Below are 22426 nucleotides of genomic sequence, written 5' to 3' on the forward strand. Positions count from 1 at the left end.
AAAAACTCCCGTAATTATGGGCCCATGGACTTCTATTGGCCACGGGTACCTCCCCGTATGCTTACGGGAAGGTGCCCGTGTCGTTGAAAAAGATAGAACATGTCCTATTTCAGGCTGTAATTACGGCACGGGCAGCCCATAGAAGTCTATGGGGCTCCCGTAATTACGGGTGACTACGTGTGTGCACCCGTAATTACGGGAGCGTTGCTAGGCGACGTCAGTAAATAGTCACTGTCCAGGGTGCTGAAAGAGTTAAACGATCTGCAGTAACTGTTTCAGCACCATGCACAGTGGCTACCGATCACAATATAGATAAAGCTGTAAAAAAAAAAAAAAAAAGACGTTCATACTTATCCAGAACTCCCTGCTTCTTCCTCCAGTCCGGCCTCCTGGGATGATGTTACAGCCCATGTGACCGCTGCAGCCAATCACAGGCTGCAGCGGTCACATGGACTGCCGCGTCATCCAGGGAGATCGGACTGGATGTCAAGAGAGGGACGCGTCACCAAGACAACGGCCGGGTAAGTATGAATTTCTTTTACTTTTATTACGGAAAGGGCTGTCCCTTCTCTCTATCCTGCACTGATAGAGAGAAGGGGCTGCAGATTAGTGCAGTACAATTTTGCAGCCATAAACGTGCCCGTAAATACAGGTGACACCGGAGCCGTATTTATGGGTCGAATACGTGTGACCAAGGACCCGTATTTACGCGTGGACAAAAATATGGTCGTGTGAAAGTCTTGGGATCAACCTGAGCTGGTGGTCTGGTGCTTAAGCTGTGCCTTAAACAGTGTCTTCTGTGCAGACCCTGGTTCAAATCTTGATGTGTGGCCTTATCTAAAAGGGAACTCTGCTGGGTGGTGTTTATAGTGGTGTGGAGGCAGTGCAGTGAGATTATTGCTGCATAAGAAAGTTACTTATATGAAGAAAGTTACTTATGCAGCTGTCTCTTTTGAGACAGCTGTATTTATATAGTAGATTATAGATTTCAGCAATATACTCATCACTCAAACAGGTATCATAATCCATCACTCCATAGGTGACACTTTGGGAAAGGGGGAGCAGCCCAAGGTCACCAGGAAGACAACATGGGGATTGGAACCCACATTGTACAGAAGTGATTCCTACACTCAACTCAGATCACGTGAGCTGTGAGCTAGCTGCACGGCAGCCTTACACAGACACATTTTTCACCTCTTTTAAAAACGGGTAATCGGACCTTTAACAAGAAAATCTCTAGATAACATTGGGGAGGTGGGTGGCAGTATGACAGCACGGTGGCTTGGGGCTTATGTGCCTAGGCCTGGTTTGCTGTGGAGTTAGCCCATGTCCCTCGGTTCAAAGCATCCTGCATGCGTGGTAGGTGACAGTCTCCTCACTTATACAAGTTTGTTGCTTGTGCTTGGTGATGTTTTTCCAACAATTTTAGCAAGTGGCTAACGCTCAACAGGGCAATGTATTTCTCCTTTAAAGGCTGGGTTCACACGACCACATTAACATCCGTAATGGACGGACTTATTTCGGCCGGAAGTCTACGTAGGTCTACGGGAGGGTGTCCGTGCCGTAGAAACCTGCCCAAAAAATAATGACATTTCCTATTTTTTTTTTATTTTACGGACTGTGCGCCTATACTTTATAATGGGAGCCACAGCCGTCCGTGCCCGTAATTACGGGCATGGTTGTGTGCATGAAGCCTGTCTGTCTTACAAGCAGATGCTTTTAAATTTTCTCTCTAAATTTTGGTGTTTTTCACAAATAAATACAGAACGTATCGAGCAAATTTTGCCAATAACAAAGTCCAATGTGTCGCGAGAGAACTCTCAGAATCGCTTGGATAGGTAAAAGCATCCTGGACTTATTACCACATAAAGTGAAACATGTCAGATTTTAAAAATGAGGCTCTGTCAGGAAGGTCAAAAGTGGCCAAGGCAGGGAGGGGTTGATGGAAGCAAGACCCTCAACAAATAGCAGATGTTGCGATTTTTGCAGTAGAAAAGCTGCGAATGAATGGGCAGATGTTTGCCGACGTATTGTAGCCGTATTTTCAGACGTAAAACGAGGCATAATACACCTCGTTTACGTCTGAAAATAGGTCGTGTGAACCCAGCCTTAGTGGACATTATATGAAACACCACCAGAGGGCGCCATAACATGGCTAACAACAATATCTACACAGGAGCATTATTTTAGGATTCCAGTAATTTCCAATAATCTCTAACAGACAAGTTTAATATTTCATCATGGGGCAATATACATACCTTAAGGGTAAGTTCACAGAGGGTGGATATGCTGCGTAAAAAGTGCACAGCATATCCATCCTGAAACCCGCAGGGAGTTCTAGCCAAAAAACTGCACCCAATTATGGTCTCCGCTGTGGAAACAGTGTGGGGGAAAAAGAAAACCGTTAATACCCCGTTCTGATAGCGACGTGTCTCTGTTCTCCGCACACCCTGGGATGACGTTGTAGCCCATGTGACTGCAGCAGCCTGTGATTGGCAACAGCAGTCACATGAGATGAAACGTCATCCCAGGATGCCGGGGTGCACGGAGAACAGAGGGACTCCTCTCTATGACAACACCCAAAGGTAAGTATTCAACTAAAAAAAAATATATATATATATATATATTTTTTTCTGATCAGCGATTTTTGCAGCAGATTCAAAGTTTTTCCGCTGCAAAAATCTCAACTCACCTATTTGTTATGCGTTTTGCCTCCCCATTGAATTCAATGAGGAAAACCCACAACAGAGGAGAAACAAATCCGCAGAACAAAAAAGCTGCGATTAGAAAACACACACGGCAGGTCAATTTATGAGCAGCTTCTTTGCGTATTTTTTCTGCAGCAGACGCATGAGATTTATTCTCTACTGCTACTGCAATACGCTGAAGATTTTCTGCAATTAAATCCGTTGCGGAAAACCTGCAGTGTTTACGCTGTGTGTGAACAAACCTTAACCCCTTCCCGACATCCGCCGTATATATACGGCGCTGTCGGTAAGGTGTTCCCACAAACCGCAGTACAGTTACGTCGCAGTGATGGTGCCGCCTCAGAAGCAGAGCCAGCACCATCACCACGGGGTGACAGCTGTATTATACAGCTGGCACCCTCCTGTAACTGCCAGGACCGGAGCTTTTCACCGATCCGGCTGATTAACCCCTCAGATGCTGCTCTCAATAGAGGGCAGCATCTCATAGGTTTTAACCCGACCGACAACATAGCGACGCAATCGCTGGGTTGCTATGGCAATCAGACGCCAAATAATGGCGTCCGAGTCTGCATTGTACAGGAGCCGATGAGGACCCTCATAGGCTTGCTGTCAGTGAATAACTGACAGCGCTAATACACTGCACTACGTATGTAGTGCAGTGTATTAGAGTAGCGATTGGGTCATCAGGCCCTCATGTCCCCTAGTGGGACAAGTCAAAAAAGTTAATAAAAATGTCGTAAAACAAAACAAACACACAAGTTTCAAATAACAAAAAAAAACAAAACGCTAAACTGCCTTTTTTCCCATAGTAAGTCTTTTACTATGGGAAAAACCGTAAAAAATTAAAAACTATACATAATTGGTATCGCCGCGTTCGTAACAACCCAAACGACAAAACTATTATGTAAATTATCCCGCACGGTGAACGGCGTAAAAAAAAAAACATGAAAAACAACGCCAGAATCTTTGTTTTTAGGTCACATCTCCTTCCAAAAAATGATCAAAGTCACATTTACTCCAAAATAATACCATGAAAAACAACAATCCATGCCGCAAAAAATAAGCCCCGACACCGCTTTGTCCACGCAAAAGTAAAAAAAGTTATGGGTCTTCGAATATGGCGACACCGAAAACAAATGATTTTATAAAAAAAGTGATTTTATTGTGCAAAAGCCGCAATACATAAAAATAACTTAATTTTGTATCGCCGTAATCGTATCGACCCGCAGAATAAAGTTAACATGTAATTTAGGGCGCACTGTGGATGCCGAAAAAAAAAACCAAAAAAACCTATTCCAGAATTGCTTGTTTTTAGTAATTTCCTATAACAAAAAATGAAATAAAAAGTGATCAAGAAGTCGTATGTGTTCTAAAATGGTACCAATAAAATCTACAGCCCGTCTCGCAAAAAACAAGCCCGCACACCACTCAATCAACTGAAAAAGAAAAAAAGTTACGGCACTAGTAATGCGGTGATGAAATAACATCTCAATGCGCAGGCGGGAGGGGAACATTCCTCCAGTTTCAGGGCCCTAGTATTGAGAAACTAGGAAGGGAAGGGACATAGCACATCCGCTGGAAGCGAGGGCGCCCGTATTATACCAGCGCAAAACTTTCCCAGTAATATTTCCCAAACTACGAAGGAGAAAAAGTCCCCAAAAGGTGCAGAGCGTTACAAAAGGGGGATAAGAAAGAAAACCGTTTATCAGTGCGACACCGGCCTGTGCATAACGGATCGCTTCACAGCGTAACCCACATCTATGGATAATTGTATTATTTACCCCATTATTATACCCTCTTATTATACCCTGATGTACTCCTCACACATTACATATACCCTGATGTACTCCGCACAGATTACATATACCCTGATGTACTCCGCACAGATTACATATACCCCTGATATACTCCGCACAGATTACATATACCCTGATGTACTCCTCACACATTACATATACCCTGATGTACTCCGCACACATTACATATACCCTGATGTACCCCGCACAGATTACATATACCCTGATGTACCCCGCACAGATTACATATACACTGATGTACTCCACACAGCTTACATATACCCTGATGTACCCCGCACAGATTACATATACACTGATGTACTCCGCACAGATTACATATACCCTGATGTACTCCGCACACATTACATATACCCTGATGTACTCCGCACAGATTACATATACCCTGATGTACTCCGCACAGATTACATATATCCTGATGTACTCCTCACAGATTACATATATCCTGATGTACTCCGCACAGATTACATATACCCTGATGTACTCCTCACACATTACATATACCCTGATGTACTCCTCACAGATTACATATACCCTGATGTACTCCGCACAGATTACATATACCCCTGATTTACTCCGCACAGATTACATATACCCTGATGTACTCCTCACAGATTACATATACCCTGATGTACTCCGCACAGCTTACATATACCCTGATGTACTCCTCACATATTACATATACCCTGATGTACTCCTCACATATTACATATACCCTGATGTACTCCTCACATATTACATATACCCTGATGTACTCCTCACATATTACATATACCCTGATGTACTCCTCACATATTACATATACCCTGATGTACTCCTCACATATTACATATACCCTGATGTACTCCTCACATATTACATATACCCTGATGTACTCCTCACATATTACATATACCCTGATGTACTCCTCACATATTACATATACCCTGATGTACTCCTCACATATTACATATACCCTGATGTACTCCGCACAGATTACATGTACCCTGATGTACTCCGCACAGATTACATGTACCCTGATGTACTCCTCACAGATTACATATACCCTGATGTACCCCGCACAGATTACATATATCCTGATGTACTCCTCACATATTACATATACCCTGATGTACTCCGCACAGATTACATATATCCTGATGTACTCCTCACATATTACATATACCCTGATGTACTCCGCACAGATTACATATACCCTGATGTACTCCTCACAGCTTACATATACCCTGATGTACTCCTCACATATTACATATACCCTGATGTACTCCTCACATATTACATATACCCTGATGTACTCCTCACATATTACATATACCCTGATGTACTCCTCACAGATTACATATACCCTGATGTACTCCTCACAGTTTACATATACCCTGATGTACTCCGCACAGATTACATATACCCTGATGTACTCCTCACAGATTACATATACCCTGATGTACTCCTCACATATTACATATACCCTGATGTACTCCTCACAGATTACATATACCCTGATGTACTCCGCACAGATTACATATACCCTGATGTACTCCGCACAGATTACATATATCCTGATGTACTCCGCACATATTACATATATCCTGATGTACTCCGCACAGATTACATATACCCTGATGTACTCCGCACAGATTACATATACCCTGATGCACTCCTCACATATTACATATACCCTGATGTACTCCGCACAGATTACATGTACCCTGATGTACTCCGCACAGATCACATATACCCTGATGTACTCCGCACAGCTTACATATACCCTGATGTACTCCTCACATATTACATATACCGATGTACTCCGCACAGATTACATGTACCCCTGATGTACTCCGCACAGATTACATGTACCCCTGATGTACTCCGCACATATTACATATACCCTGATGTACTCCGCAGATTACATATACCCTGATGTACTCCGCACAGATTACATATACCCTGATGTACTCCGCCCAGATTACATATACCCTGATGTACTCCGCCCAGATTACATATACCCTGATGTACTCCGCCCAGATTACATATACCCTGATGTACTCCGCACAGATTACATATACCCTGATGTACTCCGCACAGATTACATATACCCTGATGTACTCCGCACAGATTACATATACCCTGATGTACTCCGCACAGATTACATATACCCTGATGTACTCCGCACAGATTACATATACCCTGATGTACCCCGCACAGATTACATATGCCCCCACATTATAAACTGAAATACCAGCAAAACCCCAAACAGAACAACTACCAAGCAAAATCCATGCTCAAAATGGCGGTCTTTCCCTTCTTAGCCCTACAGTGTGCCCAAACAGCAATTTATGGCCACAAGTAAGGCATTACCATACCCGGGAGAACTCACTTAATTTATGGGGTAAGATTCTCCAGGGGCACAACATATTGTGCGGTGAATGGGCAGATCAGTGGAAAAATTGCAATTTTCACTTTGCACCATCCACTGCGTATTAATTTCTGGAAACCACCGGTGTAGTCTAAATGCCTTTAGGGGTGTCGTTTCTTAAAACGGGGTCACTTTTGTTTGGTACATCAGTGGTTTTTCAAATGCAACATGGCGTCCGCAAACCATTCCTGCAAAATCTACGCTTCAAAAAGTCAAATACCGCTCCTTTTCTTCTGAATGCTCCCATATATGTAAACAGCTGATTATAACCACATATGGGGTGTTACCGTACTCGGGAGAAACTGCTTTACAAATGTTGGGGGGCTTTTTCTTCTCTATTACTTGTAAAAATGAAAAATGTTGATCTAAAACTACATCTTATTGGGAAAAAAAATGTTTTCATTTTCACGGCTTACTTCTAATTCAGCAAAAAACCTTTGGGATCAAAATTATCACTATACCCCTAGATGATTCCTCAGGGGGTGCAATTTCCCAAATGGAGTCACTTTTGGGGTATTTCCACTGTACTAGTACTACAGGGGCTCAGCAAATGTGACATGGCGCCCAGAAACCATTCCAAAATCCAAATGGTGCTCCTTCCCTTCTAAGCCCTGCCGTGTGTCCAAACAGATGTTTGTGACCACATGTGGGGTTTTGTTTTACTCGGGAGAAATTGCTTTCCAAATGTTCCGGTGCTTTTTCTCCTTCAGTCCTTGTGGAAATGAAATTTTTTTTTGCTAAATCTACATTTTTTAAAAGAAAATGTAGGTTTTCATTTTTACAGCCTACTTCCAATAAGCTCTGTAAAACACCTGTGTGGTCAACATGCTCACTATACCCCTAATTTCCTCAAGGGGTATAGTTTCCAAAATGGGGTCACTTGTGGGGGGGGGGGGTTTCCACGGTCTTGTCCCCTCAGGGGCTTTGTAAGTGTGACATGGCCCCCGCAAACCATTCCTGCTAAGTTTGAGCTCCAAGAGCCAAATGGCGCTCTTTCCCTTCTAAGCCCTGCCGTGTGTCCAAACAGCTGGTTATGACCACATGTGGGCTATTGTTTTACTCGGGAGAAATTGCTCTACAAATGTTTTGAAGCTTTTTCTACTTTAGTTCTTTTGGAAATGGAAAAAAAAATAGCTAAACCTACATTTTATTTGAAAATATGTAGATTTTCATTTTCATGACCTAGTTCCAAAAATTTTTGCAAAAAAACTGGCCGGTCAAAATGCTTGCTACACCCCTAAATAAATTCCTCGAGGGGTGTAGTTTCCCAAATGGGGTCACTTTGGGGGGGGGGGGGGTTTCCACTGTTTTAGTTCCACAAGACCTCTTCAAAGCTGACATGGTGCCTAAAGTATATTCTAATAAAAAGGAAGCCCAAAATCCACTACGTGCTCCTTTGCTTCTGAGGCCGGTGCTTCAGTCCAGTAGCACGCTAGGGCCACATGTGGGATATTTCCTAAAACTGCAGAATCTGGGCAATAAATATGGAGTTGCATTTCTCTGGTAAAAACCTTGTGTGGTACAAAAAAAAAAATGGATTCAAAATGAATTTCTGGAAAAAAAATAATGAACTTTGTAAATTTCACCTCTATATTGCCTTAATTCCTGCGCAATGTCTAAAGGGTTAAGAAACTTTCCAAATGCTGTTTTGAATACTTTGAGGGGTGCAGTTTTTTAAATGGGGTGACTTATTGGGGGTTTCTAATATCTAAGGACTTCAAAGCCACTTAACTGGCCCCTGTAAAAATAGCCTTCTGACATTTTCTTGAAAATGTGAGAAATTGCTGCTAAGCTTATAAGTCTTGTAACGTCCTAGAAAAATAAAAGGATGTTCAAAAAACGATGCAAACATAAAGTAGACACATGGGGGATGTTAATTAGCAACAATTTTGTGTGGTATAACTGCCTGTCTTACACGCAGATAAATTTAAATTGCGAAAAATGCTAATTTTTCGCTAAACTTGTGTTTTTCACAACCAAATACTGAATGTATCGGGCAAATTTTGCCAGTAACAAAGTTCAATGTGTCACGAGAAAACAATATCAGAATCGCTTGGATAGGTACAAAGTTATTACCACATAAAGTTAAACATGTCAGATTTGAAAAATGAGGCTCTGTCAGGAAGGTCAAAAGTGGCCAAAGAGGGAAGGGGTTAATATTGCCCTGCAGTGTGAAAGAAAACTATGTGGGAGATTTATCAAAACTAGTGCTAGATAAGAGGAGCAGTTGCCCTTTATTTTCCATAAGGCCGCTAAGAAATGAAAGCTTGAATGTGATTGGTTGCTTTGGGCAACCGCTCCATTTTAAACTTGCACTAGTTTTAATAACTATCCCCCAAATTAGAACCCCCCTGGGGTCCTGCGAGGAGCATCAGTACAAGCCTTTGCCAGTGAAAGGGTTAAGCAGAGGGATAAAGCACAAAACCTTGAATTGTCATCTTGCTTTATTTTAATAATCAAACATTGCATACTCAAATGTGTCATAAAATGGCGAACAGCTATACAAGGAGCCGAGCGATCTCCGCGGGAACCAATATAATCCAAAACAAAAAGAGGGGAAAGAGACTATGAAGAGGGCAGCGTATCCAGACTGCAGCTGAGAACAGAAAAGATTAAAATAAAAGACAAAAACGTACAGAACATCTAGAGAAGAATTTTGCCATTTATTAATAAATCGTAAATCGCAGACATCCCATTGAAAGGAGTCGATCATGTGATGGCGCGGGAAGTTCAATACTGATGGGATAGTTCTGGATAACTTCTCTCCTTTCTCTTGTAAATACTGTTGGAGTGCAAAGGAAATCCCAGGACAAACCAAATTTTTGTTTTAAAGTGAATCTGTCGCGCGCACGCACGCAGCCATTTTATGGGAGTGAAAATGTCAGCCATCAATCTACTAAAGGCGGCAAATCACCGGGACAGGTCCCCTTTAAATTAGAACTAATGCCTTAAAGGGGAGGTCTATGACTATTAAGATTTTAAACTATCCCCCGACAAAACCTTATAAACACAGACTTCCCCGCCGCTCTATGACGTTATGGTCATGTGACAGCCGCAGCCAATCTGCCGCTAGACATAAGTCTGGACGGAATCTCATATCTGGAATGAGCAATTGGCCGCCATGATCATGTGATATCACGTTACCATCACAACGCAGAGGGGCAGGTATCCTCGGAGGATTTTAAAGGGGAGTATATCAAAAAGTTTGACAAGTTTTCTTTCATTTTGCCCATTAAGCCGCCTGAGTGTCAATCACGGGGCTGGTTGTCCCTCCTCCCTCTCTCAGAGCCATTCAGCAGAGCAAAGAGCTGTCACATGACCATCCCCAAAAAAGCACGGTCTCTAAGGCCGGGTTCACACAGAGTTTTTTGCAGGAGGAAAATCTGCCTCAAAATTCCGTTTGGAATTTTGAGGCAGATTTTGCTCTGCCTGCACATCGCGGGAAAAAACGCAGCAAAATACGCTTCTTCTGCCTCCCATTGATGTCAATGGGAGGTCAGAAGCGTAAACGCCCGAAGATAGGGCATGTCCCTTTTTCCCGCAAGCCGGTTTTTCCGCTCGCGGGAAAAAAAACGCCTCCGCCTCCCATTGAAATCAATGGGTGGCATTTTCGGACGGTTTTTGGTGCATTTTCCAACGAGGTTTCTGCGTCAAAAAACTCAGTGTGAACAGGCCCTTAGAGTCAAAGTGCCCTAGAGTCTCATGGCTTCTTCAGTTATTGTTTAAAGCCGTGATCTCCAACCTGCCCCTCCTACTGTTGCAAAATGACAACGCACTGTCTGTCAGAGCATGCTGGGAGTTGTTGTTTTGCACCAACTGGAGAGGTGCAGTTTGGCAATCACTGATTTAAGGGCAACAGCTGCACCAATTAACTCCGTGTTGACAAAGCACCATACACAGAACCTGCCCCGGTGACCCCTCTAATGGCTCATGGGCGACATACTGGAGCATTAAACAAAACGGCCGCCTTCATCGTGCTCTAGCGACAGGTACATTTCGATGCAACACAGATGAGCAGTAGTAACACGTGGGGCGCATTCACAGGTGAAAGAAATTTGCAAAGCACTTAACACCTTGAGGTAGCTTCTTTTAGGTAGAAAGTCAGTTTCGTGTTCGTATAAGAAAACGGGGGAACAGAATAGTGCATTTTCAATTTTCTTAAACGCACACTAGATTACGGAATGCGTGAGACTCGGGCCGTCCCAGGCGTTCCTCAATATAGCCCGGCAGCGTGAACTAAAACTATCGCTATGAACCATAAGGAAGGCCTCAAGGAGAGAAAAACATGAAGGTGACAATAGAAACAAAGCTTGCAGCATAAAAAAAACAAAAAAAAACAGCAAAACAAAAACGGCAAAATCCTGTGGAGCTGAATGGAAATGTAACAGAAAAAAAAACGATAAATAAATAAAAATCTATTTTGGCAAAACTGGTTTACATACACAGGTCGATAACAAAAATCACAAGTTCATCTGGAAACTGGAAAAGGATGAAAGGCGACATTCAGAAGATTGTTTTTTTTTTCGTTTTTTTTTTAACTTTTAACTGTGCACAACAGTTGTGGATCAACAAGAGAAAACTTTATATATTAAATTGTTAAAATGTGAAATCTGTGCTGTGACATAAAACCAGAACTACGGTCGGCCAGGACACTTGTGACCCTTAAGAGGGGGGAGGGGTGGAGAAGAAAAAAAAAGGAAAAAAGCCCCTTCTACCGACAGCACGACTACAAGTAAGATTAGAAGCCGATGCTTCTGCCATAGACACTTTGCTGCTGAGTTCTCCCTATTGACCTCTCTGGTGTTTCTGTAGCCATCATGTCCCTAATTGGATCACAGGAAAATAAAAATGAGAGCAGAAAGCGGCAGGGTGTAAATGTGTTCATCATGGTGGACAAAGGAGGCAGAAACAAACGGGCACAAGGTTAGTTATAGGGACACTCTGTATTTGCGTCACTGGGTGATGACCCACCCCCTTCAGGCCCCACATTTGGCATACAGCAGTATGCATTTTACCTTGAGTCTAGGGGTCGTCCAGGATTAGAGACTCATGGCTGCTTTTTTTTCCCCAGAAACAGCGCCACACCTGTACACAGGTTGTGTGGGGTATTGCAGCTTAGTCCGATTCACTTCAATGGAGTGGAGCTGCAATATCAGACAACCCATGGCTAGGAATAGTGCGGTTTCTGAGAGAGAGCAGCAATGGTGTTCTAACTTTCTACAACCCATTAGGGTAACCGGAGAGGTAATAGGCTACAGACAGTAAAGATTTTTGCCTCCCCGCTAATGACGACATCTTTATCTATGGACATTAGAGGGGTAACAGGCTGCAGGGGTCCGCACCTCAGATCTGTGGGCCCATAGATATATTTTTGGTGAACTGATATCAATAGGTGACTAAACCTTCCATACGAGAAACATGAACTGGACGGGTTGGATTATTGGTCTGATTCCATTGCTTCCCCCTTGAGATTCTGGTGCAGCCCACGTTCACTCAGTAATATTTATGGACTCTCTCTAACAGTACGGACGAGTCCTAGGCCCCATGACTGCATTTTCAGTACTACATGCACTAGTTGGCTCGCTCTTAGTTGCCGTCTCTGTTAAATCCTGAAGTAGCCCAACACAGGATGGAAAGGCTCATAAGAGTCTGCATAAGGCACTAGGGGGAAATTGTAAAATGCAGTCAGGCAGCTTAGAAGAGAGCGATCCCATCAGAGAAAAGAAGGGAAATCTTTGGAGAGGTCTCCCTACATTCCCCTTAATGCATCGGCTCCCATGTAGAAATATATATGGTCCTACACCATGTGAATGGGCCCCTAATGTGCTGCCAATGTCTGAGCACAGCAACGAGGTAAAAATTATCTGTAAGACTCAGTGGGAACCTTTCATTTTTACCATTAATTTTTTGAGGCGACCAAAGTGACTACCCGAAAGCTGTAACTGCAGCGGCCTTACCACGGATCTCCAACACAAGCGGAAAGCACAATCCACAACTAGCCAGTGATATTCCCCTAAGGATAACAACTACGAGTAGGACGGTGTTAACCAGATGCTGACAATAGGGGAGGGGGGGGGGGGGGCAGCACAGCGTGACTACATACAACACGGAAATGCTCATTTATTTTTATGGGAGAATAAACCTTATATATAAGACCCTATGGGGGAAATAGGAATGCAGTGGAAACCTTGGAACAAAGATAAAACGCGTACCGTATGAAAATTAGGTACAAGGAAAACTTAAGGGAGTGGGGGAAGGGAGAGCTATCAATTTGACTTTAATAAATAGATTCAAGTTAAAAAGTGTTCTAAAACTAGTACGCAGACCCCTGAAGGATGAACAGAGCAGTCACTGCGCTCCGCTGGAACGCAGCATCCCCAACAAGCGGCCACTCAAATGTCACATTAGTCATGGACACCGGACAAAGTCCAGGCAGCTCGTTCACAGATAGAGCCGGACCACTGCTCCAGAAACATAAAAACCAGAGTTCATGGGTCGGTTTATCTTGGATGAACTTTTCTGGCCTCTAGGGGGGTTTGCTAAAATTTGTGCTAATAACGTCCGACGTGAAGAGGATCATCTTAATGATTCCAGCATTTACCATAAAGGGCCAATAAGACACAGGGCAGGCAGAGGGCCGCATGGAATTTTACCATTGGAACTGGAAAAACAGAATCAAGGTAGCGGGGGGGGGGTTGGGGAGGTGTAGGGGTAGCTGGGGAGGGTGTAGGGGGAGCTGGGGAGGGTGTAGGGGGGGGGGGGGGAGCTTGACCATTGCAATTCAGAAAGCAACACAAAGCTAAGCATAAGCGGACCTTACTGCCATACAGGGACATTGAAGTAGAGCGCTAGGGACTCAGGGTGTTATTCCGAGACTCTGACCTGTCATTCTTAAACAGAACTTTTTTTTTTTTTCTTTTGAAAGGCACATTTATAGACGGTCTAATAATGGGATCTCAGCAGCAAAAATTTTCGCAGAGATTGGATTTCTACCCCCGGCCTCTGGTGCTGAATTCTTCCATTTGTAATTTGTTTCCTAAAAATGAAAAAAAAAAAGCCCAAGACAACAGCAGCGGTAACTGTTCCATCGTGGCGCTCATTGTCCCTTGTGTGTTGTATAGCTGACAGGAGGCTTGTGTCTGTGTCTTGAACAGAGAAGGCACTAAGGTAACAAGGTGCCTACTTTCCTGGATCTCGGAGGTCCATACTGGAACCAAATAATGCCACCAGCTGCTCCTCATAATGTGTGATGTTTCTCTTCATAATGTCCATGCAGGGGCCCAGCAATCGTTCAAAGGCTTGTACATCCATAACTGAAATTACATATTAAAAATAATTAGCAAAAAAATAAAAAATAAAACAAACATTATGTTTACTGTATCATTTATTATTCCCTGTTATCAGCCATTTCAGGCTGGAGAGAGGCTAAGGCCTCATGCACACATCTGTTGCCCGTCGCATGGCCGCTAATAACGAATCAGTGAAACACGGACCCCACACGGATCGCTTCCGTGTGTAGTCTGTTGTTTCAACGGACAAAATGAATGAAATGGCTGAGACTGTTCTGTCAAAAACGGACGGGAGTAGTATCAGTCCTATTTTTGTTGGAAAGGCCACACTGTTCCGTCAAAACGACGGAAAAGTGCATGGCCCCATTGAAGTGAACGTGTCAGGGTGATATCCGTTAACAAAAATGGATAGCACCCTAAAGAAAATAACTGAAGTGGGCAGGAGGCCTAACTCAGAGTACGGGACAATTATCGGACAAACTAGAGTTCACAAAACGCTCCTTCCCGATAATTTCCCCAAAAACGCATCGACTGATCTGCTCTTTTATGTAGCATTAAAAATAGTAGTCGGCAGCACGTCTTCCCGTGTAATCAGTGAGAGGCGCTGCCGACATGATGGAAATGTATAGGGATGAGTGACTGGAGTTACGGGCGCTCGTCCCCACACACAAGCAATCATTGCTCCATGTGCAAGGAGAAAACGAGCTGTCCTGTTGATTGGCGCTAGTTGACACGGCCCACGTCGGACCATGTAAGAGGACCTGAACCTCTTAAGGACACGGCCAATTTTGGCCTTGAGGACAGAGCAATTTTTTTATATTTCTCTCTTTGCATCCCCGCCGCTCTTAACGGTTTAATTTTTGGTCCGACGTAGCTGTATGAGACTGTTTTTTGCGGGACAAGTTGTACTTTATGTAGGTACCATTTTTTGGTACATTTACATTGTTTAATTTATCAAAATTTTTATTTTGCCAAAAATGTAGAAAAAAACAAAAACAAAAAAAAACAGTTCTGCTGCAGTTTTCTTTTTATACCGATCAGAAATAACATTATAAATTTATTCTACAGGTTGTTGCGGACGTGGCGATACCACATGTGCGTATATTATTTCATGTTTTGGGACTTACACTTTTTACAACAAATAAACTTTTCAAAATATATTTGGGTGTTTACTTTTTTTTAAAATTTTATTAATCCCGTAGAGGGATTTTACATTTTGATTTTTTAACTAATGTACTGGCAGTGTACTGATTGTACACATGCGGCAGTTCGGGCATATCTCAGTAAGCCCTAACAGGGAATATGGTCAGACCGCCCTGGGGTCCTTCAGTGGACCCTGCGCTGTCTGCCCATACCAGGTAAAGCCATTGATCGCGTCACAGGGATTTCCTGTGACGTGATCAAAAGGGAGATCCCCTTCTCACTTTAGCTTTGAATGCCGCGGTCAGCTTTGATAGTGGCATTTAAGGGGTTAACGGCTGAGAGAATAGGTTTCTCTTCTTTCCACCGTTAGACCGGGGCTGCGGCTGTTGTCCCACTCATCCTGGCGCGGACACTGGCTGTAACACAGGATGAGAACACTCGTCCTGATGTACCAAGTACCCGCAGCTCAGGACAAGTATTCTCGCTCTGTGACGACAAGCAGTTAAGAGCAGGAAGGTCAGAAAATAGTGTCGCATATATCTAGTGCGGAGAACCTCCAGAAACATTTGCATCTTTGTGTGTGACGGATATCAGCCGCTCCACTTAGAACGCTGCTGTACTATTATAAGCTGTGCACTCCGTGATCCTTTATAGAACTTCTCAGTGAAACTGCTCTAATTATCAGATTTTTGCATTTCTTAAAGGGGACCTACAAAGGGGAACATAGAATAGGCTCTTTTGTGAACATTGATGTGCCGAGTGATCAGTTCTTAGTGATCGTCATTCACATCAACACATTTCTGGATCTCGGAGGTCCATACTGGAACCAAATAATGCCACCGGCTGCTCTCATCAGGTGTGAGGTTTCTCTTCATAATGTCCATGCAGGGGCCCAGTAATCGCTCATAGGCTTGTACATCCATAACATAACAGAATTGCTGCAGATGTGGGCATGGAGGTAAATGTATCTTTGGATTCATAAAATGTTCCTATGACAAGACTGAACATAGGCAGGAAGTGTCACAATAACCTCGCATTTATGGGATATCAGTCTAGAAGATACTCAAATGTGAGAAACTTTTTAATATCTTCTCAGCATTTCTTCCGGTGGTTATGGGAGTGGCGTATACAATGGCTGCATCTAAAGTGTGTAGAATTAAACGCCTTCCCGGTTTTACCTAAACACTTGACGTTTTCTACAGCGTATGCAGAGGCAGCTCGGGGTTTGTTGGTAACCAGAGCAAGTTCACCAAAATACTGTCCTTTCTTACACCGAGTGATCTCCACCTCTTGGTTGCTTTCTTGGCTGGTCTTTGTCTACAAGAGAAGGACAGAACGTTACAATCTCTTAAAGAGTCTCTGTCACCACATTATAAGTGGCCTATCTTGTACATGATGTGATCGGCGCTGTAATGTAGATTACAGCAGTTTTTTATTTAGAAAAACGATCATTTTTGACAGAGTTATGACCGATTTTTCCTTTATGCTAATGAGTTTCTTAATGGACAACTGGGCGTGTTTTACTATATGACCAAGTGGGAATTGTGGAGAGAAGTGTATGACGCTGACCAATCAGTGACCAATTAGTGACCAGTGACCAATCAGTGACCAGCCCGCATCATACACTTCTCCCTACTCATTTACACAGCACATAGTAATCTTACTAGATCACTATGTGCAGCCACATACTCACACATTAACGTTACTCAAGTGTCCAGACAGTGAATAGACATCACCTCCAGCCAGGACGTGAGGTCTATTCACAATCCTGACACTTCTGTAGCGTTTGTGAGAGATTTACAGAAAGGCAAACATAATCTCGCGAGATTACTATGTAACCTGTCATTTCAAACGAGATTACGTTTGCCTTGCTGTAAATCTCACAAACACGCTACAGAAGTGTCAGTATTGTGAATAGACCTCACGTCCTGGCTGGAGGTAATGTATATTCACTGTCCGGACACTTGAGTAACATTAATGTGTGTGTATGTGGCTGCACATAGTGATCTAGTAAGATCACTATGTGCTGTGTAAATGAATGGAGAGGAGTGCATGATGCTGATTGGTCACTGATTGGTCAGCGTCATACACTTCTCTCCACAACGCCCACGTGGTCAAAAAGTAAAACATTCCCAGTTGTCTATTAAGAAACTCATTAGCAAAAAGCTAAAATAGGTCATAACTCCGTCAAAAATGATAGTTTTTTCTAAATAAAAATCACTGCTGTAATCTACATTACAGCGCCGATCACATCATGTACAATATAGGCCACTTATAATCTGGTGACAGCCTCTTTAACAACAATCATTAATTCTACATCAACGCACAAAGGAAGAAGAAGCCCTTCATCCAGCATCCCATTCTGGCACAGAATTGCCTAATATTCAGGGATTTTGTAAGCCTGAAGGGAGACTCCGCTGCTTATATAGTATATTCTCTTACAGTAAGTTTTATTTCCCCTAGACATATAAAAGAGATTTTATTTTCCATTCTATGTCTATCTGACACTAAACCTAGAAACAGGAGAAATTTTCATAGTAATTCCGTACGACATCATTCATGATACCCAAGAGACACACCTGAGGGGCAAGGGGCCTCGGAAATTCAAAGTGGGTGTGAAGAAATTCCACTACCTCCGACCAAAAGAAAATCTGCTGTTTACAATCCCTTATGCTTAGAAATATTTTACATGTAGCGAGAAGCCCCCTGTTTAGAAGTTTGGGAGCTGCAATAGCACCCATTAATTTACAGTTATTTTGACATGGCGAACTGTTTAAGCAGTGTCAGTGTGGCGCGCAGCCAAAAACTACACTGAGTTACGATGTGGTTTAACGGCTTTGTGCAGGTTAAGCACTTGGTTTCTTGGCCACGCAGCCAAAAACAAACATCACAAGTTGTGGTAAACCCTCGTGAGTTTTTGCTGTGCATCACTTTACTGCTACGTGTACGGGAAGTCCTTATGAATTTCCTAATTATGGGACATCCGGTGGGGTGTGAAATAAATGTGGATTCCAATGAACACATCTTTAGATCCGGCTCAGTACAAAACTTCTGCTGATAACTTATTTATTTTCACTTTTTTTTTCTAAACAAATGGTTATAACAGTTTTCCATCTCGCTTAGTACGCTTACCTTGCTTTTCATCATTATTTTTACTTCTCCCGATTCGACAATGTAGAAACAGTCGGCCAGGTCACCCTATAAAATAAAAGTACATAAATCACAGAATCCCATATTAACCTCAGTCTTCTACCCCTGAAGGTAGTCCAGGGACGGCGGCGCTCACCTGTGCAATAATGCGGTCTCCATCCTTATAAATCTTTTCACCTATTACGTCAACAATTTTCATTCGCTCAGAAGGCTGGAAAAAAAACGAACAATGAACATTAATGTAGACGATGAGGAAAAGGATTGTAGGGTACATAAGCGGCAGTCAGGCCTCACCTCTAATGACTTTAGAATGGGTACAGATTCCACAAAGATCTCAAACGTCTTCCTTTTTTTGGCATTGTTCTTCAGAATTATTCTTCTGAAAGTGACACGATCCTGGTCAAGAGAGAAAAGTAAAGAAATGCTGAATTATTCAAACCAATTTATAGCATTCATATTCCCGTACATTGGATCATCTGTGCCCCTGCACCAGAGTTTGCTGTTAAAGAGGCTCTGTCACCAGATTATAAGTGCCTTGTCTCCTACATAATCTGATCGGCGCTGTAATGTAGAGAACACGTTTTTATTCTGAAAAACAATCATTTTTGAGGCAGTTATGAGCAATTTTAGATTTATGCTAATTACTTTCTTAATGCCCGACAGAGCGTTTTTTTAACTTTTGACCAAGCAGGCATTGTACAGAGGAGTGTATGACGCTGACCAATCAGTGACCAATCAGCGTCATACACTTCTCTCCATTCATACTCAGCACAGCGTGATCTCGCGAGATCACGCTGTGCAGCGATTAAGTCCCACACAAACTTTACCGAAGTGTCGGGAGTGTGAATAGACATCGCGTCCTGGCTGGAGGTGAGGGCTATTCACTGTCAAGACACTTCAGTAAAGTTAATGTGGGAGTACGTGACAGCACAGCGTGATCTCGCAAGATCACGCTGTGCTAAGTATGAACGGACATGAATGGAGAGAAGTGTATGATGCCGATTGGTCACTGATTGGTCAGCGTCATACACTTCTCTCCACAACATCCACTTGGTCAAAAGTTAAAAATCCGCCCAGTTGGGCATTAAGAAAGTAATTAGCATAAATCTAAAATTACTAACTTCCACAAAAATGATTGTTTGTAAAAAAAAAACAAAAAACAGTGTTCTCTACATTACAGCGCCGATCAGATTATGTAGGAGACAGGGCACTGCAGCATCCTCCAATTGCATTTGAATTACACTGCAGTCTAGTTCTATCGGAGATGTGGAGCGACAGGATGTGAATGACGTAAACTGGCACAGTGGAAGACTTCGGAAATTATTTTTTTTTATTTCTTATTATTATTAGTTTGGCCACTTTAAAAAAAAAAATAAAAAAATGCTTTAGGCCAGACTACCCCCCTCTAATGTATCCCATGATTCTGGTAGCAATGCGGATTGTGTATTGTAAATGGTTTCAATAGACATCCACCCCAGGGATGGTTAAAGTCTTTACACTGTTTGCATTAAAAGGGGTCGTCCAGTTTTTTTTATTTATAGAAATCGGAAATCAAAACGTTTTTTAATATACAGGTATTAGAAATTCTGCTCACATTCTGTAGGCCCTTGTTTCTGCCCAACAGAATGGCATAGCCCACAGATTAGTCCGGTCTACTGCTTCCACAGGCTAACCGAATAGGACTATGCATGGCATTGGTCATGTGACCTCTACATTGAGTAAGCAATAGGGTTACATGCAATACTGCTGTTAGGGCAACATAGAGGACATATGTGGGCTAAGTGAGTGAATAGGACTAATGGGGATGTATGACATGGCTGCTGGGCCTCTAGGTGATGTTGTCAGGTTATTAATAAAGTTAAGTTTATTTTAAAAAAAAACACAAACAGATGACAGGGAGAACGATGTAAGACCGCTCCCTACACAAAAGGCTGACAGACCTGATGTGGAAATGTTACATAGTTGAAAAGACAAAGGTCCATCAACTCCAACCTATAATCCTATCGTGCTAACCCAGAGGTATCTGTAGGTAGAAATATTTTATAAAGCTCTGCTCCTCAATAAGATACTATTCATTTGTTATATACCCGGACAGTGTTACCTGAGTGCCAGTGAGGAAAGAGGAGATGGGGGTTGGTCACATGACTGGCGCCATGTGTACTCACTTTATTTAGTTAGCAACCATGGATGCATTACTATGATGTGGGCTATAAAAAAATTTTTTTTTATTGGGGCTTATCGCAGTTATGAGGGTATTACACATTCAGACGAGAAAGCTATCTTTTCCAATTCTATAAATTGAAATAATTAAAACAGGACAAAACCATTAAAGCTTCCTGAAAAATGGACAGTAAAAAGTTAAGTCAGTAAATTAAGCGCATTGTAAACAAGCACAGATGGAAATCCGCTTTCACAACCCCAACAGTTCTATTAGCACACACAGAAGTGTCATGAAAGTCATTACTCATATCAGTCACTGAAAACTGCAACCAAACACATCACTTTATAAATCAATGAGCGCTGTCTGACTAGTTTAATATGCTGAACGCAACCCCCTGATCTGAAGGTCTGCATATTATTTAGAAAGTATAGTTTTGATTGGCAGGGTAATTAGTATGCTATGCCATTCACCATTAATCCACTGGGTGGCGCTGTTTCACCACATATGATACAAGTGATAATGTCAAATCAGCAAATATAAAATCCATGACATTTGTTTTACATCTTCATTATATTTTAATACATTTTTTTTTTTTAACTTTACTGCAGTGCATGGGGGGGGGGGGGGGAACAACAACTTGCTGCTTAGAAACCATCAACAAGCAGGCGAGCTGTTGCTGCCAGATCTTATCAGATTATTTATTTATTTTTAAACTTATGAAAAACTACAGACGGGAACACAGCCCTCAGACAGTCATGAGGACAAGTCTCTGAAATGCCTCAGGACGTCATTCCCCGCTTTTTCCTATCCTAATTATTGCAATTGATAAAGACTTCTCTCTACAATGGCGGAAATCTGCAGGAAGAGCGTTTTTTGCCTCTACCACTAGAACTGAAATATTGTAAGGGAATCGCACCAGTAGAATTCATGATTCGACATTGGGCGGAATAGAAAGAATACAAAAGAATCAACATATACAAAACACTCACAAACCGTTCTGCTTGAAAACAGCGAAGGAGGGTTTGAGGCGCGGCCGTAAGCAAAAGCCAGCACATAATAGAAGTGAAGATGCAGAAAGATGGCCGCTTGGCGCACACAATGTAACATGCAGCAAGATTACTGATCCTTAATGTTGGCTTTCAGCCGTAACGCAGGGAATCGTATCAGTTTAATTGCTAATTCCATGCAATAACTTCTTATCCTAGGACAGACGTATTTTACAGGAAGCCACAACATCCCTGGCCAACGTGTCTGCCTCGGCTTCACGTCACACTCGGACGTCCCAAAACGTTTCACTCAGTAGGTCTCTGCTCAGATCTGCGTTATAGTTTCCATTTATAACAAAACCACGACGCGGTGCCGGATCGGTCATTCAACGATATCCCCAGCGCCTTTTGTATCCTATTGACTTATAACGGGGTCCATCAGGTTCCATTGTAGGGGCTCATCGTTTTGACGGGAAGAATAGCGCTGAATACAGAACAAATATGACAGACTCTGCAATCGAGACTTTGAACGGAGTCTCGGGCGCAGATGTGAACGGAGCCAAAGTTATTTTAGGCGTTCAGAAACGCAGCCGCAGTTTTACAGCAAAATCGTGACATAATGGGCACGCGGAGGATTTAAAAATTTGCAGAATGTCCTCAAATCTGCTGTGTGCAAATGCGGGTTTGTAAAACACTGTTCAATTTGCTGCGGGTTTTTGGTGTGGAATCCGCACAGAAATTTTTCAACAAATCTGCCACATC

The 22426-nt window shown here is 42.6% G+C and overlaps 1 protein-coding gene across 1 annotated transcript in view; it reads right to left on the minus strand.

The window, feature by feature from the left end:
• Positions 1 to 11330: 11330 nt before the first annotated feature.
• PRKAR2A (protein kinase cAMP-dependent type II regulatory subunit alpha) overlaps positions 11331 to 22426 on the minus strand; it is a 32776-nt gene continuing 21680 nt past the window's right edge. Inside the window, exons 7-11 of the mRNA XM_075831757.1 lie at positions 18812 to 18913; positions 18654 to 18728; positions 18500 to 18565; positions 16546 to 16684; positions 11331 to 14248 (exon numbers count right to left, since the gene is read on the minus strand). Coding sequence (XP_075687872.1) covers positions 14115 to 14248; positions 16546 to 16684; positions 18500 to 18565; positions 18654 to 18728; positions 18812 to 18913 — 516 coding nt within the window. The 3' untranslated portion in view covers positions 11331 to 14114. The remainder of the gene's footprint in view (positions 14249 to 16545; positions 16685 to 18499; positions 18566 to 18653; positions 18729 to 18811; positions 18914 to 22426) is intronic.

Source organism: Rhinoderma darwinii, chromosome 7 (assembly GCF_050947455.1).
Source record: "Rhinoderma darwinii isolate aRhiDar2 chromosome 7, aRhiDar2.hap1, whole genome shotgun sequence".
NCBI lineage: Eukaryota > Metazoa > Chordata > Amphibia > Anura > Rhinodermatidae > Rhinoderma > Rhinoderma darwinii.